The 26,871-nt window shown below is 43.1% G+C and overlaps 1 protein-coding gene across 5 annotated transcripts in view; it reads right to left on the bottom strand.

The window, feature by feature from the left end:
- patj (PATJ crumbs cell polarity complex component) overlaps window positions 1-26,871 on the bottom strand; it is an 81,665-nt gene that overhangs the window by 15,217 nt on the left and 39,577 nt on the right. For all 5 annotated transcript variants that reach the window (XR_005281830.1, XR_005281829.1, XR_005281828.1 and 2 more), the window contains exons 21-40: window positions 23,986-24,258; window positions 23,806-23,896; window positions 23,666-23,729; window positions 22,498-22,557; window positions 22,349-22,420; window positions 21,904-22,081; window positions 21,709-21,819; window positions 21,371-21,430; window positions 20,559-20,658; window positions 5,911-6,107; window positions 5,545-5,636; window positions 4,661-4,751; window positions 4,290-4,382; window positions 4,080-4,211; window positions 3,832-3,897; window positions 1,836-1,920; window positions 1,662-1,768; window positions 1,483-1,566; window positions 1,213-1,406; window positions 851-998 (exon numbers count right to left, since the gene is read on the bottom strand). Coding sequence is in view for 1 of the 5 variants with exons in the window: in XM_038297297.1 (XP_038153225.1) it covers window positions 851-998; window positions 1,213-1,406; window positions 1,483-1,566; window positions 1,662-1,768; window positions 1,836-1,920; window positions 3,832-3,897; window positions 4,080-4,211; window positions 4,290-4,382; window positions 4,661-4,751; window positions 5,545-5,636; window positions 5,911-6,107; window positions 20,559-20,658; window positions 21,371-21,430; window positions 21,709-21,819; window positions 21,904-22,081; window positions 22,349-22,420; window positions 22,498-22,557; window positions 23,666-23,729; window positions 23,806-23,896; window positions 23,986-24,258 (2,298 nt within the window). In the remaining 4 variants the exon portion in view is untranslated. The remainder of the gene's footprint in view (window positions 1-850; window positions 999-1,212; window positions 1,407-1,482; window positions 1,567-1,661; window positions 1,769-1,835; window positions 1,921-3,831; window positions 3,898-4,079; window positions 4,212-4,289; window positions 4,383-4,660; window positions 4,752-5,544; window positions 5,637-5,910; window positions 6,108-20,558; window positions 20,659-21,370; window positions 21,431-21,708; window positions 21,820-21,903; window positions 22,082-22,348; window positions 22,421-22,497; window positions 22,558-23,665; window positions 23,730-23,805; window positions 23,897-23,985; window positions 24,259-26,871) is intronic.

The raw sequence follows: 26,871 nt of genomic DNA on the forward strand, positions 1-26,871 counted from the left end.
GTACACAGAGTGAAGCAGAAACACTTGGGCCTTGCGAAAAGACTACAACTAAGCGTAAACAGGCCCCATTTCCGTTTCCGGTGGCGGAGGGATATTGACTATTCCAACAGAACTCAATGGGATTTACAAAATGCTAAATAAAACACTACAGGAATGTTTTTTCTTTACGAAACTTTTTTTGGAACGTCATTGAACAGCGCTGACGACCCGGTGAGTAGCATATTTTAAAAAAAGAACGTTTAAGGTTGTTTTAAGGACATTATCGGACATGCACTATGGAAGCCATTCTGAAGCAGCCAGGGGGGGATTCTGCATGAGCCAAATAGCAGAGACAGGACCAATTGTCAAAATTTTGGTGTCGATCATTCGATTTCATCCTGGACACTACAGAAAATGGGCTAAAAGTGTTAAAAACCGGAATTTTCCTTTAACCAATTTTTAACAGCTATTAACCTGAAGAGATTTTGCTAACGTTACTAGCCACAACCAGGAAGAAAAAACTGTACCGTCTCAGAGAAAAGTAGCCAGTCAGAGGTTGTTTACTTTCCCCAGTGGTTACAACCCTCAAAGCAAAGTGACAAAAGTTGACATGAGAGTACAGAAACAAATCCACATACAATTATCAGGGGCTACAGGGCTGCAGAAAGCAGATAAGGAACATGCACCCTATGTGAGATACTGGGGACATGTTGAAAATGGAGAGTAGTTTACATTTTTTTATAGATAAAACTGCTTCTTTGAGTATTTATTGTGTTTGTGCCCTTTTGGCAGAGTTCTGACTCCATACTGGTGCTGCTGAGGGGACCCATTCTAACTGCAGCGATGGTGCTGCCACTTCCTGCCAGCCCACCTTCAACATGGCGGCCACTGCTTCCTGGGAGGCGTGGCGCGTCTCCTCTCCGTTCACAGACAGAATCTGGTCTCCTTGCATCAGGCGTCCGTCCAGCTCAGCAGCGCCACCTCTGACCACCTCTGAGATGAACACCCCACTCCCGCTCCTGATTCACACACAGACATTTTGGGACTGGTTAATCGGACCAGAGCATTTTAGAACCTGTATGGATCAGAATGAAGGTGAGCACAAAGAGTTCTGTGGATCATTGGCCCCGCCTGCTCCACACTCTGGTAGGATCCAGAAAGTTTAGGGTTTGCATATCTTGACCAGAACCATCGTCTGCAGAGGTGGTGAAAGAAAGAATGAAGAAGTCTAACCTCTTCCCGACGATGCTGAAGCCCAGTCCTCTGCCGCTCTTCTTCTGCAGTTCTACGTTAAACACATCCAGGTTCTCCTCCTCTCTGTACTGGGCTTCATCTCTCAGAACCGTCAGCCGGACCTTTGCCGGCGTCTGACGCAGGGCGGCGATAGCCTCTTCGTGTGACGCCCCGCGCAGATCCACGCCATTTACCTGAATGCAAACAGAACCGAGCATCAGCTGTGTTAGTGCAGCAGAACCACCAGCAGCACAACAGCAACCACGGTACCTCCAGAATCTGGTCTCCGGCCCACAGCCGACCGTCTCTGGCTGCTGCCCCTTCCTCATAGACCTCATGGATCAGGATGGCGTCCTGAAGGAGAAATCCTGACCCGTTTGTAATCAAGTGGTTCTGATTGAACTGATCCATCAGAATTGATCCAAACATGGAGTTGGCATCTCTGTTACCAGCTGTGTGTCCCGTCCTCCCACTATGCTGAGTCCCAGTCCAGACCGACCTTTGCAGATCTCCAGAACGGTTTCCTGACCCGGAATCACCGCGCAGCAGGATGGGTCTGAGGAAGAGGAGGAGTTCAGAACCAAAGCAGCTGAGGAAGGTATGATTCAGCGCATTGGTTGTACCTCTGTTAACAGCGTGGACATCTGCGCTGATCAGAGGAGGAGAAGCCGCTGGAGCTTTGCTGGAGCTGCTGCTGGACCTGCAGGACTGGAACCAGATCAGATCGGATCAATACCTGGGCTTTGTTCAACTGTACCAGAACCAAGGCCTGGCTTTGAGAGAACCTGTCCTCTGGAACATTTACTGTAGGCTTCCTCTACACATCTGACAGCCGAAGACTCATTAACCCAGAAAAATGTTGAATGAGGCGCTGTCCATCTTTAACAGAAGCTATGAGCTTCATCATTTTAAACATCAGCTGGTTCTTTGGGTCAGACCAGAACGTCCTCAGTACCACCAAATTGTCATGGGGAAAAAGTATTCAACTATTCACCCCAGTTAAATAAACAGAGATCGATAGATTTCAGTCAGTCGGCATTTTTTTTTATATCTTTGCAAAGAGAGAACAGTTCATCATACGTCCCTTATTGCAGTGTAATCAGCCCAGTTCTGATCTGGACAGAGTGTGTTCTCATTAATTATAATAATGGAAAGTAGTCAGAGTCAAAACAACTTGTAGACACTTTGGTTGAACGGTAAAATGTTATGAATAAACCTTGAGAAATAATCTGGTTTGTTATGGGAATGAGGTATGTCTTGTCTACACATACACTTATGCAGGGGAATTGTGTGGCCTTGCAGGTGACAGATTGAGTGAAAACTTTTGTAGTAAGTAAAAAGCATAAATTAATATATGACATAAGAGAAATTTCAATTTTCCAACCACAGTTTCACCCTTTCAATTATAAAAGGATATTATGCTTGTGTAATCGATAATAAAAAAGCAAAGTTAGTTTTCTTTACATATATTTACTAAGAAACTAAAATTGGTAACTATTAGGGGTGGAACGGTTCACAAAATCCACGGTTCGGTTCGGTTCACGGTTTCTTGGTCACGGTTTTCGGTTCGGTATATGTTGATTGTTACCCCGAAATCCCATAAAAATGAATGAAATTAATTCATGAATTGTAATTATTTTTAATGATCCGCAGAAACCCTGGATCATTTCCGCATGTTTTGCTCCTTTGAATTTAATCATCTCGCGCATGCTCTCTACGATCTCCAAGGAACTCAGAGCAGAGCGGACGGGAGCCACAGCGGAGGCTGTAGGCTTTGCTTTGTGCAGCCGGTCTGGAGCGCAGCGGGGCGGAGCGCAGTGGAGTATGTGGGATTTCGGGGTTAGCATGACATGTTGGTCATGTTGCTGTTAGCATAAACAAAACGTGTTGCACAATGCTTGCACACTGTTGCACTTTTATCCACAACTTTCTTTCCGCCGTCATCGTAGGTCACTCTAAATGCAAAGCGCTCCCATACAGCAGACCTATAAAGTGCTGCTGGCGCGTCTTCCAACTCCTGTTCTTTCCCACTCGCCATACCCACACAATTCTCCATAACAAATGATTTTATTTCCCTGCTACACTCGGCTACGCTGCTTCGCTTCTTCTTCTTCTTGTTTACTACTGGTGGTTGGCTTTGGTCGCAGTACCGCCACCTTCTGTTCTGGAGTGTAATCGCTTCGCCTATGAGAAAATGGAGCAGCGCATGAACCGAACGCAACACACGCAAATCGAACCGAGACAGTCGACCTGAACAGTTTTCATAAACCGTTCAAACCATTAAATCTACAGGAATTGCCATATTTGGGCATATTTCTTCACTACATGGCTAAGTTTACAGAATTGAAAAGGTTAAAGTTCTGTCAGTAGTTAAAACAGTTAAAAACAAAAACCGGAAACCTCCTTAGAACCGTTGAGACTGACAGTTTCAAGTGAACTTTGTTTAGAAGTACACAAACAGGTTGAGATCAAAGGCCCGGTTCTGCATGTTGGAATGTTTGGTTCTGTTTGTTATTTTCAGGATGGATCTTTCTTTTTTTTTTATGTGGAGGACATCCGGTTCTGAAACAATGATTTTCAGACAGAGACAGAAATAAAGCCTGTATGTTATGCGTTTACCTGAATCTCTGGCTGCACCCTTGGAGCCTTCAGCTCATCTTCTGGAGCCTCTGCAGCTTTGAGCCTCTGCAGGAGCAAAGATAGATGAGATTGGGTCAAGGAGAACCCGTCCTGTCTGAGTGGTGCAGCAGGAGCAGGTCTGTGGAATATTAACACTGAGGGGAGGTGGTCCCTTCTTCATAACCTGGTTCCTCTAACGCCTCAAAACATCATTAAATTTGTCTGCAGGACTTCATTCAGACTCTAACCTGCGTCTTACTGAAGGCTTCGGAGTTTCTCTGAACCTTCTTGAGTGTATCTTCCTCTGTCAGCCTCCTGGAGGCGCCGTCGCTACTACTGGTTCCGTCGTTCCGAACAACCTCATCAGTCAGGGTCTCCTCCTGTTCAGAGGACCACGGTAAAGTTCACAGCACTCTGACATGATTACTTAGAGAAACAAGTTAGTGATGAAGACTGACCGGAGTGCCCGGAGAGGGGAGGGGCCTCATACTGTCTGTTGGGTGGGGCTCTTCAGAGGGGGCGGAGCCACCAGACTGTGGTGTCGGCAAACCCTAAAGTAGAGGCATTCCAGGGTTAACATTTAGCTAAACAACAGTTTCTGATCATTTCTTCTGATAAATTATATTTTATGGAAACATTGTTTTAAATCCGAGGTTCTGAATCTGCCTGATGAAGAGTGATGTTGTGAAATGATTCCTGTTACCAGAAGAACTTTACCCATGCACCTAAAAAATGGTAAACTCTGAGGTGTGAAGTCTAGACCCTGCAGCCGTGGCTCCTTTCAGAAGTCTCTAGATGTTTACTGAGGTGTTTGGAAGTGTGTGGTTACCTCTGGGCTGACTGGACTCAGGGTGGGAGGAGGAGCAGGAGGAGGAGTCGTTAGAGGAGAAACCGCCATCTGGGTTAGAGCATCATCACTCCTACAAAACACAGAAGAAGAAAATCACAGCTGTTTGGGTTTCTGTAGAAGAAGATTATCACCACAGAACCACCTGAACATCAGACTAAAAACCCTTTAGAGAGGAAACTAACCAACAAACAATCTGAATTTGACTGATTGTTTGATATCTAGGGTCTAATTATCTGATCTCTCCACCATCCAGGACTGGCACAGGTCTGGGGTCAGGAAAGGCAGCTAACACCTCTGCAAGCCCCACACATTAAAGCAGGTTTTTTACTTGACCCATATAGTTTTTTTTTTATTGGTTTCTATTTAACTTTTACCAAATCAGGAAAGATCAAACTTTTAAACAAGCTGAGTCCAAAATTCAAACCAGTCCAAATCCAAAGTTAAACCACATTTCATCCAACTTAAAAAAAGTCCAGATCTTTAAATCCAACGTTCAACCAGTTTAGATTTACCTTCAAACCAGTTGTAGTCCAACTTTAAAGCAGACTAGATTCCAACGTAAAACCATTTTAAATCCTGCTTTTTACCCGTCCCAATTTAAATTAGTTTAAATCAAGTTGTCAACCAGTCTAGATCCAACATTAAACCAGTTTTAACTCAGTTAAAACACTGATTCCAATGTTGATTAGTTTAGATTTGACGTTGAATTCAGTTTATAACCAGTCCAGATCAAAGATGCAGGATTTGAAATGGATCTCTGTAATGTGAAGCTGTGCTAAATTGACTCAAGCTTATTTTTCTAATTAGAGAAACGCCTTGAAAGACGAGCATTGTGTTTTACCCAAAATGCCTTGCAGTCTTACCTTAGCAGGATGAGCTGCACCTTGGGGGCGGCGCTTTTAATGATGGCCGAGGCGTTCTGGTGACTCCGTCCATAAAGAACCTGATTGTTGATCTGATAAAACACATGAACCTTGTAAGGTGACCTTCTGACCCAAACGGATCAACCAACAGGTAGAAACAAACTTTAAATCCAATGAGTGAAGGTCAGTAATCCTGACAAATCAGCAGAACCTTTTCTTCAGATGACATGACGACAAACTGAGGTTTTAAATGTAAGAAACTGCTTCCTATGATTGATTCACTTTAACTTTTTAATATTAGTTTATCTTTAGAACATCCTTCAGATCAACATCACAGTTATAAAATATAACGTCAAGCCTCCTCACCTCCAACAGCTCGTCTCCAACATGGATGCGTCCGTCACGGGAGGCCGGCCCACCTGGATGGAGTCCAACCACGAAGATGCTGAGGCGGGAACGGTCCCTGTTTCCCGCCAGGCTGAGACCCAAACCCTGCCGGTCCTTCTCCAACTCCACGCACAGCAGCTCCCCCTGCAGGTCTCCATATCGCTCACACCAACGCTCTGCAACAAAGACATGAGGAGGAAAGAGACGGAAAAGCTGATTTCATCTTTGAGGAAGTGTTCAGAGGATCAACAGTTTGACACCAATATTGGAATAGCAGACAAATAATCCAGAGCGGCGGCCATAATGTCTAACCTCTCAGATGGTTCTGAAAAAAGTACGATTCCTCAGCCACTGATAGAACCACTTTGGGAAATGTCCAGGTAAAAAATAAAAATAAAAAATAGCCTAGTTTACAGCTTACCTCTATAGCAGTACTCAGTTCATCCAAAATTAAATCCACCCCTCCCTTGTTACTTCAGGTTTTTCCCAAGGCTCTGTCCTGGGGCCCCTCCTCTTCGTCATTTACATTTTTTCCCCTAGAAGTACTTGCTTTAGCTCACCTCCCTAACTGATGGCATGTCTGACCTAAAAACCTGGTTCACCCAAAGCTTCACTAAGCTAAACAGTAGCAAAACAAAGTAGGGTTGCAATTAACGATTATTTTGCAAATCGATTAATCTGTCAGTTACTTTTTTTGATGAATCAGTTAATAATCGGATAGCCAAAGATTCGTTAAAGAAAATTTTTTTACGAAATAATACCAGGTGAAACTCAAACTTTTCTACTTGAGTTCTGTTTAGAGCATATTGACAAAGAAAAACGTTCTTCTCATAAGTGCAAAACGTTAATATATTTTTTTACTGTTTTGATATTGTTACTACTTTAAGTGGGACGCTGTGTCAGCTAAAGGCATATTTTACAGTCTCTATACTCCAGCTAATGATTAATTGTGATTAATCATCGATTAATCACAATCAATCCAATAGTTTATGATCTAAACCAAAGGTTCTCCTCATTGGCACCAAATCCACCCTATCCAAAGCTGGCAGCTTTTCTCTCATTAATAATGCAATTTCCACCAAGGTTAATAGTCTAAAGGTATCATCATTGATAGCACGCTGTCTTTCCAATTCCACATCAGTAACATTACCACGTCCTGGTACATCTTATTCAAATTCCTCCTGATAACATCTAAGACCATTTATAAACTTGCCTCTTTGTCCGTCCTCCATCATCTCCCCCCTCCTTTTTCACTTAGCTCATTCTCCATACACACATCTGTCCCCTCCATCAGCTGCAGAGCATTCAGTCACTGAGCTCCCCCTCTTTAGAATTCATTAACGTTCCAACTCTGAGAGATTGACTCACTCCCACATCTGTTTATGACTGTCTACTCCATCTGATGGCTATTGTTTTAGTGATTTGTTTTTTTTCCTTGTTGCCGTTTATTCTTAACGGTTTAATCTTCTTTTGGCTTCAAGTTCCGGTGGGGAGCATTATCTTATCTTCTGGTTGTTCCACATGCTAATCTCTGTTCATGGTGGTTTCCTCTTGCTGTGCATGTGCATTTCTAGTTTTTATGTATCCAGTAAGTTCTGGTTTCAGCCAATGATTGTAGCTCTGCTGTTCTCACTATTAGGGAACGGTACCAAATTCAGTAGTTTTATAGGTTCTGACTGGATTCCTTCAGTACTGCTGAGCACCTATTCACATAAAATCAAACAGCATCATCTTTCAGTACCTAAATGCATTAGTGACAGACAAAAAGAAAGATTGGGAGATTTTCCATGCTGGACCTGCACACACTAGAGCGTGATGACGAAAGAAGCCACTGATACAGTAGACAAAGCATGGGCGTATTTAGGAAATTTGAGGCCCTAGGCAAAGACAGGCAGGGGGCCCCTCTGAATTGAGAAGACAACACATAAAACAGACCCATTATACAGATACAGAAAATTTAATAGAATAGACAAACATTATTTGTTTTAGGTTTTGTTCCTCTCTTCTTGTCCCTTTTCTTGTTGTTTTCCTCTATAATTTGTATTCATCTGACTTTTGATGCTGTCTCAAAAGGAATGAAAGATTTTTTTCCAAGCACTAAGCTCACTTAGCTGATTGCTCCTTCCTGTGTTTCCAAAAAGGCGACGGCAAGATTCAATAACACAATGATCTGCTTCTCTGTTCTCCAGTTTTCATTTGGATGAAATAATATCTGCATGAATCATGACAGCAGACAAGATAGAGGAGAGCAGGAGGGTTACCAATCTACTTGCTCTAGAGAGCAGAGTTCGCTGCTTTTATATGTTTCTCCAGTAGCGGAAAAAAAGTCGCTAGATTTGCAGCTAGGTGCTTTTTTCAAATAAAAGCGCTAGAGCGTTTGTTTTCAAATGTTTGCTGCTGTCTGTTTGAACGTCTCTGAACATCCAATGTGATGGACACTGAAGGGGGGTGGGGGGGAGGGCGCGGGACACACTTAACATTATAAGCATTCTGGTGGCATTTTAGCGAAAGGATTTTTATTAAAAACATAATGTGCACATATAAGGAATAATTGTATTAACTATACATGTAAACAGAGTTTTATGGGGCCCCCAAGAAATTGGGGCCCTAAGCAACTGCCTGATATTGCCTAATGGTAAATCACCCCCTGAGACGAAGTAAACATGTTTAAAAGGAAGCACTTAAGAGTTTGGCTCCACTTTTCAAAATGCATATATATGCGGAGGTCATTAGCACACAGATACTTTTTTCAGATCTGTGGAGGGAACAGTCTTGAAGCTTCAGTCAGCCATGAAGCTAATCACAGAGCACAGACGGAGCAGCAGGCTGCTGTAATCACTAGCAGTCGCTGCTTGGCTATATTCAACACTAATATGCTTATATCTGCTAATTTGCTGTGATGGCTCATTTTGCTCTGAGAAGAGTCACCCAGTCAGGATTAAAGGACATATCAGATTTTCAGGATAGAGTATTCATGATTTAAAAAGAGAAACCATAAAGTCGACAACACACTGAAAGCAAATGTCTGTCACTACATGTTTATCCAGGAGAAGTAAATCCTGCAAAATCAATGACTTGATGTAATCCGCTGGGTTTCTCAGATGGAAAATCATTAACCAATTTGATTTGATTGAACTGAGTTTGTAATGTGCCTTGAGACAATGTCAGGGAAGTCGGTTTGATACAAATAGACTGAATAGCAGCAAACATGTTAAACAGTTAGCAACATGGAAGAGGCAGCATCATCATAGTATGATCCAGATAAGCCTGGTATTGATGATTAGACAGTTAAGTTCTGACACAGACTTTCAGGTGGCAAGATGTAAAAAAAACGCGGTGTTATTTTTTCTCAGGACTTGTCCTTTAAATTATTATTAAACAAGTTCAGGATAGAACTATATTTTCTTAAATCCACTCTCTCACATATAAAGCCCTAAATAATCAGGCTGCATCTTATATCAGAAATCTGATTGTTCCTTATGTTCCTAACAGCACTTCATTCTCTTCTTCTTCATTCAAGTTTACAAGTGGTTCCCAGAATTTCTAAAAATAGAATGGGAGGCAGATCTTTTAGTTATCAGGCTCCTCCTCATGTTTAAGTTTGCTAGGCAGACAACCTGTCTACTTTTAAGGGTAGGCTTAAAACTTTCCTTTCCTTTTGAAAAAAAATGGCTCTATAGCTGTTAGGGATGGAACGGTTTATGAAAACCGTCGGAACCGTTCGGTTCGATTCGCGTTTGTTTCGTTCGGTTCATGCGCTGCTCCTTTTTCTCATAGGCGAAGCGTGTACACTCCAGAGCAGAAGGTGGCGGTACTTCGACCAAAGCCAACCACCAGTAGTAAACAAGAAGAAGAAGAAGCGAAGCAGCGTAGCCGGGTGTAGCAGGGAACAAAATCAGTTGTTGTGGAGAATTGTGTGGGTATGGCGAGTGGGAAAGAACAGGAGTTGGAAGAAGCGCCAGCAGCACTTTATAGGTCTGCTGTATGGGACCGCTTTGCATTTAGAGTGACCTACGATGACGGGAGAAAGGAAGTTGTCGATAAAAGTGCAATAGTGTGCAAGCATTGTGCAACACGTTTTGTTTATGCTAACAGCAACATGACCAACATGTCAGCTTAGAGATTTTCCTAACAATCAAAATATACCGAACCGAAAACCATGACCACGAAACCATGAACCGAACCGAAGGTTTTGTGAACCGTTCCACCCCTAATAGCTGTCTTTATTCTTATGCTGCTATTGGGTTAGACTGGTGGAGGACATAAAGATAACTATCTCTTATTCAGCCCATTTTATCTCCACCAAGGAGGTTATGTTTTTAGTCAGGTGTGTGTGTGTGTGTGTGTTTGGTGTGTGTATGTATGTTTGTCTGTCTATGTACTGGATGACTTGAAAAGTTATTAATGGATTTTAATGAAGTTGTTACCAAAAGGCACATCTCAGTCAAAGAAACGAAATATAAAATGATTCTGATGATCCACATCATAATCTAGATATAGGAATCTTTTAGGGATTCTTCAACAATATCAGGCGGAAAAAGCAGTTCCCCCATAAATCAAAGGGTTGCAGCACTGACTTTTGACACCTTCAGCATGGCACTCAAAAAAGTCCGGAAGTATTATTCTGAAGACCAAAACACAGGAATGGTGAGCCTGCCTCAAAGTCTTGATCTGCTTATTAAACAAGAAAGCAGAGATCCGAGTGAATAAAGAAAGTGAGAGCAGAACAAACACCAGAGGCTGCAGACACACGCTGTGCCTTATCTATAAACTTATGAAAGGCTTTTAAGGAAATTGTTACCAAAGGTGCACCTCATGCCAAAGAACAACTCATTAAAGCTTGATTATGATCCAGATCATGTGTGTTTGAGCTATAGATGTAAGTCACAATATGGAGCAAAATTTGCTGATTGGTGGAGGTCTGTACACTGAGTGCTTTTCTAGTTAAATATGTAATAATAACACGATGAGGATGGAAGTTAATTGCCGCCAACAGACCAAGGTTTAAGCTCCTGATGAAGAAGCAGCATAAGCATCTGGGGTCTGATTAAGTTTCTGCTTCATTTGTTTCATTAGGAAGAAATAAACACTGAAATGGTGCTGATCCTCCCTCACCCCATCTTTATCAGAGCTGCAGCAACTCCAGAGGGCCACCGCAATGCATCAGCAGCTACACACACACACCCCAGAGGAGGTGACATTAATCTGCTAAACTGGTCCTTTTAGCACACAGACCAAAGGCTGCAGAGCTTTCCAGGAGGACAGACGTGTGGACATGAGGAGAAAACATGCTGGAAGCTCCACCATAAGTGGATCAGTTCTGGATTTAAGCAAACTTTTACTCAGCCTTAACTCTTGTTCCACACACATAAAGCAAAGACTGTGTCACCTGTACTAATGATATCTGTCAGAAGTCCCTCTGTGGTGGAAATGCCCGTGAGATCCAGCTGCTGACACCTAGTGGATGTTCTGGTTGAATCTGAATGTGCAACATACTGTGGCCTCAGCAGATGTTTCTATCCAGATGCTGACCAGTTCAGTCCATTTACACACAAACAAAAATTGTCATTTTATCAGGAACAGCCACTTGTTAACCCAGTCAATCAGCCAATCGGACAGCAGTGACTGGGGGGATAAGGACAATCTGCTGAAGTTCAAACTGCTGGAGATGAAATTATGTTCAAGTAACTTAGGCCTGGTTAATAGACTGAGCATTTTAAAATCAGAACCCAAATAATTAGTGATGTTTACAGGGAATGGTGGGGGGGACTGGTTCCAGATCACTAAAAGAGAGCAGCAGCCATCATCTCAAAGTGGACCAGAATGTATCAGACAGATGACTGAATCCAAACTATAAATAACTCTGGATTTTCTGGTGATGAAATGGGTTTTTAGGCCATTTTACCAGGTGTACCTAATAAAGTGGCCTGATTTTTTACAGCTCTAAGCTGCCAAGACTGTTTGAGCAGAGAGGACCTTGCCTTGGATCGGTCCAGCTGGTTCTTAACTCCTGATGTAGACTTTATTTGAAACCTCCATCAGTGACTCAATGCCTGAAGTTATTCAGGCGCCCAGCAGCAGCAAACAGCACCAAGTGTAAGAACAACTTTCATTTGACTATTCATGCAACGCCTGCAGAATGAAACCAATTCCAAGTCCCGCTGGGCTCAACAGCAGCATCCAGCCCATCTCTGCTAAATGAAGACAGACCTGCAGCATCGTCCCGCCTGTCTCTGCCTGTCCCCACCGCTGCAGAAAGGTGACCCCTCACAGACGTGTCTTCTGAACAGAAAGCACCAGAACACAGACAGGCAGCGAGCTCACTCACCCTGCGGCAGCATCGTCCATGCTCCAGTCTCCACGCGCCGACATAAATCCAAAGGAGTGTTGTTTCTGTGTGTGCGTGTGTGTAAGAGAGGAAGAGAGAGAGACGGAGAAGCTGAACAAACGCTACGTCTCTGTGTCGGATTGGATTCAGCGCAGAGATTACCAGAAAACGATCCGCTGGTGTGAGTCAGAGCCGGCTGCTGTGATGCTGAGAGCAGCTCTGCAGCAAAACCCCCGCCCCCGACGGGGGGGAAAAAAAACCTATGAGGTTGTTGCTCTTAACCAGAAATTCCCAGAGCCCTCAAAACCAGATTGGGATCCAGTCTGCAGCCCCAGTAGATGAGTCCAAAAATTTCAATGTCAGAAGCTCCTGATTAGATGCTTTCTGTGCTGAATGTTGCACCAGAACTCTTAAGGTTCTGCAGGGTTCAGACGGCAGAACTATCCTAGGTTCTGCAGGGTTCAGACAGCAGAACTATCGTAGGTTCTGCAGGGGTCAGACAGCAGAACTATCCTAGGTTCTGCAGGGGTCAGACAGCACGCCTCTTAGAGGTTCTGCTGTCTTATCAGTGTGACTGATGCTCCTGTCTATGTTCAGTTCTAGTGTGAAATCAGCCGAGCTGCTGTGATGACCCAGTTTCTCCACAGACTCAATCAGAATCCTACTGGTTTAATTACATCTGGACTTCTGTGAACACAGACCAGATATTTAAACATGAAGAGAAACGGATCTATAAAGCACATTTCAGTAGCAACACAGTTCATTGCTTTAGATGTAAAAAGGAGAGAAAAGCACATTTCAGTGGATAAAAATAATTAGAGAAAAAAAACGGAATTATTTACATTATATGATTATGTTAGAGTAAAAAAAGGTAAAATAATTCATATGAACATGATTCATATCATGCAGCAGCAAAAGGATATCTTTCTTCATCTATAGAAGTTGATGTATCCAAAGCCATCATGATGCTGATCATCACCCCCATCTGCTCAGTCATCTTCATTTCCATTAAACCTCCTAAATCAGTGATCTGCGTCTTTGCCTCAGTTCTCAGCTGCATCGCCTGTTAAACCTACCCCAACCTCTCTCTAGGTTCCTGATTGTGCCTCAGAATCGTCCAACAGCTTCGAACACAAACTGCTTCCTGATACCACTTTTTCAAGAAGAGGTCCAGGTGTTCCAAAGTGTTCTCTCGGCTTTCACACCATCTCTTGTTTTCAGCTTAACCTCCTTAGAAAGTATTTCTTGGGTTCTCCACATCAAGTGGCATTAACCCTTCTGACATTGGTCTCTGAGGGTCCTCCCAGTTTCCAGGTTTACAACCTCGTCCACCTCCATTGAGGGTTCTTCATGCATTCTTTCAGTCTCCTGATCAGCTTTCAGGACTTTATCTTCAACACCTTCTGCCTCCATATAGTCTTTGCTTCGAGGTTCTTGTTGGTCCTTTGATATCACTCGCTGGCATTTTATGTTCCTGTATCAAGCCCGCTTACCTCCAGGGTTCCTCAATCATTCTTACCAGCCTCCAGAACTCTGTGCCTTCTCTGGAACCTCTAAAGGCAATATCTACTGTACATTTACCACTCAGCAGATCAAAGATAACATTCAAGCAACACGAAAAGTCTCACTTTAACACAAACTGTGGATGTGTGTCCCTCTGGTGCCTTTTTGGTGAAATGAGTCCACTTAGCATTAGTTGAGTCAGGGTCATTATTGGTTTCCTGCCCAGACACTGGGCTGAAAAGTCTGCATCATGGCAGGAACTAAAGCATTTGGCCCAAACTTCCAGTCTGGTGCCCTGGATTTTCATAGCAACACAGTGTAACATTTAACCACTAGGGGTGCTAGTTGTACCTTCCAGTTTTAGCTCGCCTAACAGCACCTGCTAGAACTGCACTATTGCATTAAGCTAAAGCCTCTCTCTGAGTTCGGGTTCTTATTGCAGGCCACTTTGGACCAGTGGACTGAGAGGTCATGGAGACACTGATAAAGACAAGGAAACATTTACCCCTCCAGATTATTTCCTAAATAAAAAAGAATCAGAAATATGTCTCATCAGTCAAGGATATGATCTGGATTGTTTGCTAAAAGCAACTATTAGCTTAGCTATCTCAGATTTAAGAGGAGCTCAGACTGCTGTAAGGTCTGACTGTTACAAGTCACATGACTCATTCAGTGATGGATTTGACCATCTGAAGTTAAAAACAAGAGTTTTTAAGAAGAGCAAACAGCAGTGAGGAGCAGATTCATCATCCCAAGTGGGACCAGGTTTTGGTTTCTCTAGATGAGGATCCTGTTCTGGAAGGACCAGATATTAGTGCTGTCACTACCCGATCTGTCCCGGAAGCATGATTCGTACAGCACATGCGCCATCAGCTCATTTGCGCATCCAGATATACATCCGGGTTCGCCCTCGTTTACCTAAATTACGTTTTTCCCTCCCCAAAAATAGTAAACGTACTAAAATACAGGGGTTGGACAATGAAATTGTAACACCTCTCATTTTAGTGTCGGAGGTTTCATGGCTAAATTGGACCAGCCTGGTGGCCAATCTTTATTAATTGCACATTGAACCGGGTGCTAACCCGGATTGTATCCAAAAAACATAAAACCACGGCTACCCAAATCACGGCAGAATTAAATGTGCACCTCAGCTCTCCTGTTTCCAACAAAACTGTCTGTCGGGAGCCCCACAGGGTCAATATACACAGCTGGGCTGCTATAGCCAAACCTTTGGTCACTCGTGCCAATGCCAAACATCGGTTTCAGTGGTGCAAGGAGCGCAAATCTAGGGCTGTGGATAATTTGAAACATGCATTGTTCTCTGATGAGTCCACCTTTACTGTTTTCCCCACATCCAGGAGTGTTACGGTGTGGAGAAGCCCCAAAGAAGCGTACCACCCAGACTGTTGCATGCCCAGAGTGAAGCATGAGGGTGGATCAGTGATGGTTTGAGCTGCCATATCATGGCATTCCCTTGGCCCCATACTTGTGCTAGATGGGTGCGTCACTACCAAGGACTACCGAACCATTCTGGAGGACCATGTGCATCCAATGGTACAAACATTGTATCCTGAAGGAGGTGCTGTGTATCAGGATGACAATGCACCAATACACCCAGCAAGACTGGTGAAAGATTGGTTTGATGAACATGAAAGGGAAGTTGAACATCTCCCATGGCCTACACAGTCACCAGATCTAAATATTATTGAGTCACTTTGAGGTGTTTTGGAAGAGCAAGTCAGGAAACATTTTCCTCCACCAGCATCACATTGTGACCTGGCCACTATCCTGCAAGAAGAATGGCTTAAAATCCCTCTGACCACTGTGCAGGACTTGTATATCTCATTCCCAAGACGAATTGACGCTGTATTGGCTGCAAAAGGAGGCCCTACACCATACTAATAAATTATTGGGGTCTAAAACCAGGTGTTTCACTTTCATTGTGCAACCCCTGTATGTGTTTAAGGTTTAAAGGTTAATGCATTTCCTGAGAAAATAAACGCCTTAAAATCTTTATTTTATCACTCATCTCTACCCGAAAATGCACCTGCACCGAAAATGGGATCCTACGCTACTTCCTGGAACTAACTTTTTTGGCTTTGGATTTAAACATAAATCTAGTCTTTTTGAGTTTTATGTTTTCCTTTCGTGCTAACATTATGGTATATAGTGTGTGGTCTAAAGAAAGAAATAACTAAAATGCGGATAAACATGGTTTAATTATATTTGGCTGGACTTCTCTAAGCATGTCCAATGATGACGTCAGAGAAGCAGTTTAACAGAGAAAATGTAAAATACATCAACAATGTATCAGAAAAATCTAACTTTTTTTTAAAGTTTCTTAACAATCTTTAGTGAGTTAAGTATAGAAGGAAGGGATTTTAGTACCGTTATTACATTATTTATGGAAACCTGGATATAGATATGTTTCCGCGCATGCACAGGACGGATTGTGCTTCCGGGATGGATCGGGTAGTGACAAGTGCAGCCATCCTGTTTGCTGCTTCCTTCTTCTAAAAAAAACCTGACTAAATCGAAAATAAAACAGCATGCTTGGATGTAAGGAGAACGTAGAGAGAGGAAAGTCAATGTAACGTGTATTACTAAGGGTATGCGGGCTTGACGCGGCATGCTGAGCTGACAGAACACCGAGCCGGAGCGGAGCAAATAGTCATCCCACATGGAGTACTTTCTTGTGATTGGCTTATACAAGGAAGTTCTGTGATTGGCTGCAAACCATCTCCTGTATAAAAAAATGCTTTTGTGTATCGAGGCACATCAAGAGAGTCTCAAAAATCCACACACAAATGCAGCGAAGTTTAAAGACCACTGGTACTTTGTAATTTCATTTATAATTGTTTATGGACCAGAAAGGCTTTGGTGAATCATGCGCTGTGCATGTGTGAATCTTGTATGCCTGCGTGAATTGTGCTGTGTGTGGAGCTTGTGCATGTATGAACCCCATATGTGTATTTGTGAAAATTGAGACAGATTTAGCTCCATAGTCTTGTTACATTAAATGAGAGTAAAATACAGACTCTCTCTCCAGCCCATTAGGTAGCAGTAATGTGCTCAGAGCGAGTCTGCTGCCACATAGAAGGAATGAGTGTTGCAGGTTGCTCCATGCATGTGAGCGTGAGATATTTCCCACATAACAGTAAAAACTCTGGAGGGAAAGAATTAAAGGATTAAAACTGTAAGAAAAAAAAAAATAAATAAATAAAATATTGTAACTGTTGACAAAATCATGCAAATCTTGGTAAAACAACATAGTTCTGTTCGGAGCTCTATAGTTCAGCCTTTCCAACAGAACAAACATTCAGTTTAAAGGGGTCACAGGAAATTGAACTTTTAAGACTCAGTTATCATTTTGAACCATTTAAATTATACTTCCATGAAGTTAAGCTATGCAACAATGGAAAATGCCCGGATATTGATCTCAGTTTGTTTTGGCGGAACCAAGAGTAAAGGAGGAAATTGTCACAGTAACCAGGGACTCAGGATGATGCATGTTTAGATAAACATCTTCCACCTTAACCAGAACTCATTCATTATTCAGACTCCCTCTGCTCCAAACATCAGACCTCAACCATCTCTGCTGCAGAAGACCTTCATCTGAAAGGTCTCCTTCACCTGTGAAGGAAACTTTGAAGCTGAAGATGGAGAAACAGGGCTTCCATCCCCAGAATGGGTCAGAAACCCATTCTAACTTATGGAAATCTGAATGAATCCAAAGAAGCGTCAATTTATTTGAGGACGGAACTCATTTATTGATATAAAAATGCTTTTAGATTCACTCCTCATGACTGTGATCGAATCATCCTATATCTCAGCTCCATCATTATGATCAGAACCTTTTAATACACTTCAAGTTTAAACTGATTAAACTCATTAAAACAAAGAAAAATGAAGCTGATTGCCAGGAAAAGAGAAGAAGTCCAGATGGAATCAGAATATCCGTAAGATCAGAGAGGAGAACCACCAGGTCCCAGTAAAACCAGCTATCAGCTCAATGCAGTAAAACAACTTCAACCAGCAACCAGGAAATAGAAGCAACCCAGCAGCCTCGCCCACCCGGTTCAGACGCCCAAACCGAAACCAAGCGCACCCAGATCAGAACAGCAGAGACAGAAGAAAAGCCGCAGAGGAAAGGACTAGAGAGGCTCGACAAGATCAACAAAAACGATCAAAAGATTTGTGTCGGAGAGCCGAACGAGTTCTATGGACAGGAAGGAGGAACTGCCGGATCATATGAGTCCTGAAAGACACAAACACACGGAACAATGTTGACACCTGTCCTGCAGACGGAAAAACACATAAGCACAAGCTACACTCTGACATGTTGCAGTACTCTTTCCTTAAAATAAAAAAAAAATAAAAAACTTGAAACAAATAACCATAACTAAAAAAAGAAAAGATAATAAAAAAAACACACCTACAGATGATCTAATATAACCAGAGGAATTATTCAGATAATTTGTAATTAATCCAGAAGGTCGTGAGGAAGCTAAAACTGCAGTGTAGATTTGACCCATTTCCACAACCGCAGTGAAGGGGTTAGTTAAGAACGTCTGGTGATGTTCTTCCATCATAATGGCCCCATCATCCCTCACTGGTTCTCCTGCCATTGGCTCCAACTCACCACCAGGTGGAGATCAGCTGAAAACTCTGCTTATAGGGCAAAATGTGCTTCAATAAAAACATGAGTAAGCATCCGCACTGGAAAAAATCTAAATCTAGATAGGTCATTTTTCTTAAAATAAGTGAATTTGTTCTTGAATTGAGAAGGTAAAATAAACATTTTGACAATGGAACAAGAAAATTTACATTTAAAATAAGAAAACAATTGCATTGTCTAATTTCAAGTAAATATCTTATTCTAAGAGTAAAAATAGTCATTCCATTGGCAAATAATCTCATTTACCTACACTGAATTTAAGACATTTGTACTTATTTCTAGACCGTTTTTCGAGTGTGAGTTTGCAAACCTATGGCAATAAATATGAATTTTAGATTTCTGTTTGTGATTTGGTAGAAACAAGTTTAGAAGTTATAAATAAAAGTTACGCAGTTTCCATTTTTGTATGATTTTACGATCCCTGGTGAAGCTGTAACGCTCTTTACTGGTTGATGGCAGAAAGTTCTACTGAAACCTTCATAGACTGAGAAGAACAGGAAAAAGATGGAAACAGAACCATTCATTGAATATTTCAATTGAAAATGATTTCAGCAAAGAAATATTCAATTGGTGGTTTTGTTTTCATCTTCTAGTCTAATTGTTGCTTATGAACAACTTCCAGGCGCAATAACGCCACCAACTGGTAAGAAGTAACAGCTTCTATTACTTGTAAATTTGTGATTTATATATGTAAATACATGATTTGTAAAGAAATAGATCTTAATATTAATCCTTACTGTTACACATCCAGGCACCTGAGCACATGTTTTTATTGATGGTTATTTTGCCCCATATCTGCTCATCTCATCATCCCCTGAGATCATAAACTAGATTCTGGAGCTTTGACCCAAACTAGCTGGGTCACACCTATGGACCACCTGGGGTTCAAAGAAGGTGATCAATATGGATGCCTTATAGAGAGGTCTAATATCAAAACAAAGCTCAGATCAGAGCAAATCAATCTTTATTAATGAAGAATCTTCCAACTATGGATTGAGTTGACCAAAGTGCTTCACTACCGAACGCATTGAAAAAGACAGCATAAGTTAAAAGGAGAGAAATAAAACCACTTAAAAAAAAATCTTTGTTATGAAACTCAGAAGCGTTTTAGACAAATGGGAGTTGAGTTTGACTTTAAACAGAGGAAGGAGCTTAGTGATGGAGTGAAACTCAAGTCTGTTCCACCTTGTTGGACAAGTCACTGAAAACACTGTTTATACCTGGAGGACCTGTGAGCTAGTGAACCAGGATGGTACTGGCAGCGGCAATTTCATGTGCAGGGATAAAAGAAAATGTTCATGTTTACAGGAGGTCTGAGTTTTATAAAAGCTGTAAAGACAACTGAGAAAAACAGCCTGATAACAACCAAAAGAGTAAATATGTCTATTTCGAACAAAACACAGATTCCTTTAGGATCTCCAGAGAATCTCCAGATTGGACCCCGACCTCTAAAGCCTGGGTAATGACCGATGAGTCGGCGAGGTTTGCGCGTCCGGATGACAGAATTTAAGCACCTCATCAGCCATCAGAGGGCCTATGTGAAGGGGAGCCATAGATCGACCGCTAGGAACTCCCTAACCCCCCTCCTCTGAGGCTAGTTTACCGATCAGGGCCTCCAGCAGTCTGGCCCCCCTAGACCAAAGAGGTCCGGTGTCTAATCGTTAGGTGTCTTTTCTACGGCAAGTATCAGAAGCAGATTTATTGCCAAGTAGGTTTGCACTTACAAGGAATTTGACTTGGTGTTGATGGTGAAGACAAATGTATATATATATATATATATATATATATATATACACAGAATACAGAATTTATAGCTATATACAATATAGAACATACAATATACTATATATAGTATATAGCTATATACTATATATAGTATATAGCTATATACTATATACACAACAGACTGTGCGGTAATGTAAATAAACGGATATCATTCAGGGTAATTTCAGATCATACGTGGTAAATCATCAGGTTAAAGAGATCTACAGAACCGAAACTAACCGTGTGGAACCAGAACGTCATGTCTGATCCGACTTACAGGTTGGGTCAGAACTGATGTGGTACTGAGAGCCTGGCCTCAGTAGAACAGACCCATGATCCAGGTGTGTTTCTCACCTTTGACCTTCTGCAGGCGAGCGGACAGCTCCTGCTCTGATTGGTTGGGAGGCCTGTAGGGTGGGGGTTGTCTGAGGGGGGGCAGCGTAGCTTCAGGTATCTGTGGGGGGTAGATAGAGGGTCAGAGGGTCCAATTGTACCACAGAGGAAATAAGAAACAGAATAAACAAAAAGTTCTGGTTCTGGTTCATAGTCCCGATCCACTCCTGGTTTTCCTTCCTATGATCCTGACCTGCAGCAAACAGAACATTTGGATCAGCAGTTCAGGAATGTCATCCAGGGTTCTATCTTTGGAGGTTCTGTTGTCGGAATTCACTATAAAAACCAGCAGGAAAGCTCAGTGAAAGGTCCAGCCGTGGATGTTTTAACCAATCAGGGTCCATTTTCACAAAGATTCTCAGGAGCTGCTAGTTTAGGCAGAACCTCATCTTCATATTAATAAAATATTATTGTTCTAGAGGTTTATGTTCTCATCCTCTCCACTGTTAGTGGATCAGCCAATCAGCTCTCTCCTTTTCCTCCGTCTTCTCAGTTTCAGACACGTTTAGGCTCACTAAAAGTTCCCCCTAATCTCTCCTGACATGTATTCCCTTCAGGAGCTCTCTGAAGCGCCAGGAGCTTCATTGAGAACTTTTATCTTAAGGTTTTTCCTGAAATGACATCACCAAGAGCAACTTTTAGTCCGAGGATTTTTTGAGAGGACAGGCCCTGATATTTGAGCTGCCGCTAAACCCAGAATTGACTGTGATCTGAGGCATTGCTGCCCCCTGCTGGCCTCTGGCTGCAGGTGTCTATGAGGCTGTGGTTCGTACCAGAGGCTCTCTCCGCTTGACTTTGTGTTTGCTGTTGCTGGATGCTGTTAATGACACCGGCTGGAACACAGAGACACACACAGATCAGATAATCATCACTGCCATGGAACCTTCCCTGATTTATTGTAAACAGAACCCTGAGAACATTAAAAGGCAACGTTATGAGATTATAATAAATTTTAATGTTAATATTTTATATCTTTAAAATGGTTAATATTAGCATGACGTGCCTAGATACGCAAACTGAAGCTAAAGATAAACGTTTATCCAAACCGAGAGCTGAATAAAAAGGCTTTCCCTCAAGAACCGACGGCTTGGTGTTCAGTGTGATCCGTTACCCGCGGCGTAGCTGACAGGCTCTGCACAATGAAGACGACCGGACTCGGAGCGGACTTGATGGCGCTGACCGCCTCCTCGTGACTGGCTGTTCGCAGGTCCACACCTGACACCTGAGGGGTGCACACAGTTTACCAGACAGGTTCTGTTAGACTGAGGAACCCTCAGAGCTTCCATATGGAGAACCAGCGGCCCACCTCTAGGATCTTGTCTCCAGTCTTCAGGCAGTGAGATTTGGCAGCAGGGCTGTTTGGAAGAACCTGTTTGATGAAGATTCCCTTCAGTTCCTCTCCGTTCTTCAGGCGTTTGATGACGTGTCGACCTCCAACGATGCTCAGCCCCAGAGACTGGCCATCTTCTGGCCACACTTCCACCCTGCATAGGGGGGAGACATTTAAGTTTGAGGAATGTTTCAGGCTGAGTGGAGGACGTTCTTTGCGTGTCCTGATGATCCAACAAGAACATCTGTCTGGATCCTGAAGCAGAATGCCAGATCCTGCCGCTAAATAATGCCGCTAGATAATCAGTGGTTCTGAAGTTAGCTCCATTGCTCTTAAACAGGTAACAGGATGGAGCACAGGATATCCTTAGAACCTGGATCAGGAGGTTCTGGTCAGTGCATTCCTCTGTAGGTGAATTTACCTGCGGGGGGGTCCCCAGTGACTGAAGGCAGGGGTCTCCTCTCCCTCTCCTGCTTCTCTTTCAGGCAGATCACTGTGAAAACAAGCTCAGGTGTTAATCCACGGAGGCTTCCTGTTCGCCTGGACTCACCCAATCAGCGGCTGCCTTACCTGTGTCCCCATCGCTGGCTCCGCCTCTTCCTCCTCCCAGAGTTCACCATCTTTGCAGACCTGAACAGGACAGAAACTTATCAAGTTCTGTTTTTTATTAGAGGTATTTCCTGAGCAATCTGTGTAACTAGAGAGCAACAGTGTTCAATTGGGCTGTGGATCAGAACCGGTTGGTCCAGATTAGACTTCAGAAGCTGAGGGACTGATATTTGAGTCTGTACATTAGGATGGTTTCTTAAATTGAATGGTTCACATGAAACCAGCTGAGAAAGAACTATTCAAAAATGACCCAGCAGGCTGCTGTTAGCTGGTCTGACCTGGAGGGGGAGACAAAGGCCAGAGAATCTGAACCATCTGCTAGGAATGAAATTAATCCAGACTGCACCTTTTCTTAAGATTTATAAGATGTTTGTTTCTTCCTCAGGCTCAAAACTGATTTCTGAAACGTATCTCAATCATTATCATTTCACATTAAATTCCCCCAGATGTCCAGCTCCTCAGTTCGTCGCCTGTCCTCTTCACAGCTGGCCTCTGTCGTTGACTCAGCTGCATAAAGGTTGAACACAATGTCCAGATCCTTGTATTCTGACTCTAAACCGAGTTACTTCATTTGAAGATGTACAGATATGCTGCCAATAAACATTAGATAATTAGTGATGATTTGATGTAATCTGGAACTGATATAACAATGGTTTGGGGATCTGAGGAGGATTAAAACTGAACATAATCTGATGACACTGATCAAGTTGTGATAAACTGCTGCAAATCTGATACTAATTAGATGATAATAGGACATAAGTTTTTGGAATTTTTAATCTGAGAGTAATAAAATGTATGCTGTGGTATCCTGGTGATGACTCTTTTCTAGAAGGAGCAAGTTGGTTATATCAGAGAACACTCCTCTGCTACCCTATGAATGCTGACGACACAGCTTTATATCTCGGTGTCACATGAGCCGAGTCCAGAGCACTGACTGGGTCGTGGATCCATCAGGTAAATTGGGAAGGTCCCAGAAATGTGACGTTGGATGATCAGACTAAAGGGGCTAAAGGCTCACGTTATGTGAGAACCCAGAGATTAGCTCAGAAGTTGGATCTTAGTGGTTCTGATGGCCTGGGGGGTAGGAATGGACTGTTCTGTGACATGGACACATAGTGGTGGTACTGACTCGGTGTCGGTGTCCGTTAGAGTGAGGTCCGAGTCCACTTCTCCTTCTCTGGAGTCTGGAAGGCCTGAAGACACATGAACGGATTTCAGAGCGCTTCCTACAGGCGGAACACAGATTTTAAAGTTGGACTCTTTACTCACCCAGGATCAGTCTACCAACAGAGGAGATGCTCTCATGGTCTGACTTCTGCAACTCCTCCTCATCCTGTGACGCTCTCCTCCATGTCTGGAGCTGATTTTAGAAACACAGCAGGACTTACAGAAATCTTCCTCAGGTGAGAAACGTCTCAGCAGAAGCTAAGACATGAGAACTGAACCAACCTCCTCAAAACCTCCTGCTCTGCCGGCAGAGGATGACAGCTGCCACTCCTCAAAGGACGGAGGAGGCATCCTGTGCAGGGAGTTCATCACATCTTCAGCCTCCACCTCCTCCTCATCTACAGCCATCTCTGTGCCCTCCTCCACAGGCTGGAGGTCAGAGGTCAGAGAGGAGGTGTAGCGAGGCAGACCTCCATCTAGAATCAACTCCTCTTCCTCCTCCTCCTCCTCTTCCTCCTTAGGATATTCTGGAAGCACGGAGCGATTGCTCAATTCCTGAAATCAGACAGGAGAGCTGTTGAAGTGAGGAAGAGATAGCATGCAGGTTCTAACCCTTGTGATGTAATGAATGCTGCCAACCAATCAGGCCAAAGGACCAGATTCAAACGGCTTCTATCATTAAAGTGACAAATATCCACAAAACATCCAGGAAGATGGACAGGCTATAGGTCCATCCAAGTTCTGGCTAAATAACGAGATGTTTAGCGTTTTGTGTGGTCTAGTCAAAGTCTGGAGTTTTATTTGGTTCAAACATGGAGGCCTGTGGAATGTCATATAAACTATACTTTTTCACCAGAACCAGGTTATTCTGGAGAAACATTCCTTCTTATATTAATGCCGGTTCTCTTTGATAAAAAAAAAAAACCTATGCTGCATTTCAAACAAGGAAGGAAAAAAATCAAAACCAGTAGAAAAAAACTTCACAGCAGCTCTGGAGCCGACTGTGAACAGAGGGAAGTTCTGGTTCTAGACTTGCTTCTGGTTCTGCTCCGTTTTCCAGACTGACCAACTGCAGATGAGTTGGTAGGATCAGAAATTATGAATTCTGGGCGACTGAAGCGCAGTCAGGCTGATGGGAGGAGATGGTTCTAGATGTTCTGCTGAGTGAACGTGAGACTGAGAAAGTTCTGCTGAACTTCTCCCAGACTAAAACTTTTAACATTAGCTTTGATCTCTGAGCACATAAAGGTTTCCTCCATCTCCCCAAAGAGCCTCCCTCAGCACATACTGAGGGGATATCCTGCTCTTTACATTACCATGCAGACATTAGCGCGCACAGGGAAATATTAATGACAACACTTAGGCTAATTTCCACAGAGCGAGCCTCGTCTTCAAGGACTCTGCTGCTCGGCTTTTAATTTGGGCCCGGGAAGCCGGCCCATCCGGCGCTGTAATGGAGGTGAGGAGCAGACGGCGGCCGCAGCACACAGCTCATAACGCTAACAGCTCGCCCTGCAGACTGATGATTGTTGGCCGTGACTGCCTGGCCTCATATTCTGAAGATTTAAAGACGCTGCTGTTTAATATCCCCCCCATTAGACGATGAGGACGGCAGAGATGATGACGAGCTGTCCTGGAACCGGTCCGTTCTCGCTTTACAGCATGCAGGCCAGGATAGGGGAACGTGACGCTAACGCCGCAGAGACGGAGTGGGCCGATGCTGAGGTGTTTTAGTGGTTCCTTCAGAGGTCAGGATCATTAGAACGGTTCGATTCAAGTGCCATTTAGCTGCTGACAGAGAGCAGAGCGGGTCAGAACAGCGGCTCTGCTCCCTCCGTCAGACCAAAAACCCACAGACCCTGTCTGGGTTCTGGAGTACCCCGAGAGAACTCATGTTTGCAGAGAAAACATGCTCCATGCAGAAACCGCTTAATGCTGAGCATTATTCCTACCAACTGTTCCACCAACTATTCCCTATGCTAAGTTCTATGAAACCTAGTTGGTACCTTGTTAGAACATTTGTGGAACCCAACTAGTACCATTTTATAGCATTCATGAAAGCTAGCTAGCACTTTGTGGAAACCTTTGTAGGACCTATTGGGTTCTTTGTACGAAGCTTTTAAGAACTTTAGAGCCATTTTTTTTAGAATATTTGTGGAACCCAACCGGTACCATTTTAAAACCACTGGGAATTGTACTGGTACTATTTCTGAGCATTTGTGGAACCAAGCTGGTACTTATTAAATATTTCTGAAATCTAACCTTTATAGAAATAAACTGGTTCCTTCCAAAAATATTCCCAGTCAATCACATAAGATCTATGAAAGTAGTTAGTAGCTAGTTCCCACCTAGGTACCTACTAGGTCCTTGTCAAAAATTAATAAAAAAAATGAAATTGTCTAGAGAGCTGTTCTAAACTAAATTTCATCTTGTTTACACTTCTGTATATAAAATGACTTAATAAATCTGTCTAAGTGTAAGGTTCTAGTAGGTCTCAGTAATCAGATTACCGAGTCCACCTGCTTCTGCTGCTTGGAGTAATAAGATTACCGAGTCCACCTGCTTCTGCTGCTTAGAGTAATCAGATTACCGAGTCCACCTGCTTCTGCTGCTTGGAGTAATAAGATTACCGAGTCCACCTGCTTCTGCTGCTTAGAGTAATCAGATTACCGAGTCCACCTGCTTCTGCTGCTTGGAGTAATCAGATTACCGAGTCCACCTGTTTCTGCTGCTTGGAGTAATCAGATTACCGAGTCCCCCTGCTTCTGCTGCTTGGAGTAATCAGATTACCGAGTCCACCTGCTTCTGCTGCTTAGAGTAATCAGATTACTGAGTCCACCTGCTTCTGCTGCTTAGAGTAATCAGATTACCGAGTCCACCTGCTTCTGCTGCTTAGAGTAATCAGATTACCAAATGAACCTGCTTCTGCTGCTTAGAGTAATCAGATTACCGAATGAACCTGCTTCTGCTGCTTAGAGTAATCAGATTACCGAGTCCACCTGCTTCTGCTGCTTGGAGTAATCAGATTACCGAGTCCAACTACTTCTTCTGCTGAGAGTAATCAGATTACCAACTGGCTGCTACTGCTGCTTAGAGTAATCTGATTACTGCAGCAGGAAGCTGTTTGCTCCCATAAAGCTTCAGAGTTTAATCAGGCGCCTCCCTCAT

The sequence above is a fragment of the Cyprinodon tularosa genome, unplaced genomic scaffold, assembly GCF_016077235.1.
Source record: "Cyprinodon tularosa strain WSP-4 unplaced genomic scaffold, ASM1607723v1 ctg385, whole genome shotgun sequence".
Lineage (NCBI taxonomy): Eukaryota > Metazoa > Chordata > Actinopteri > Cyprinodontiformes > Cyprinodontidae > Cyprinodon > Cyprinodon tularosa.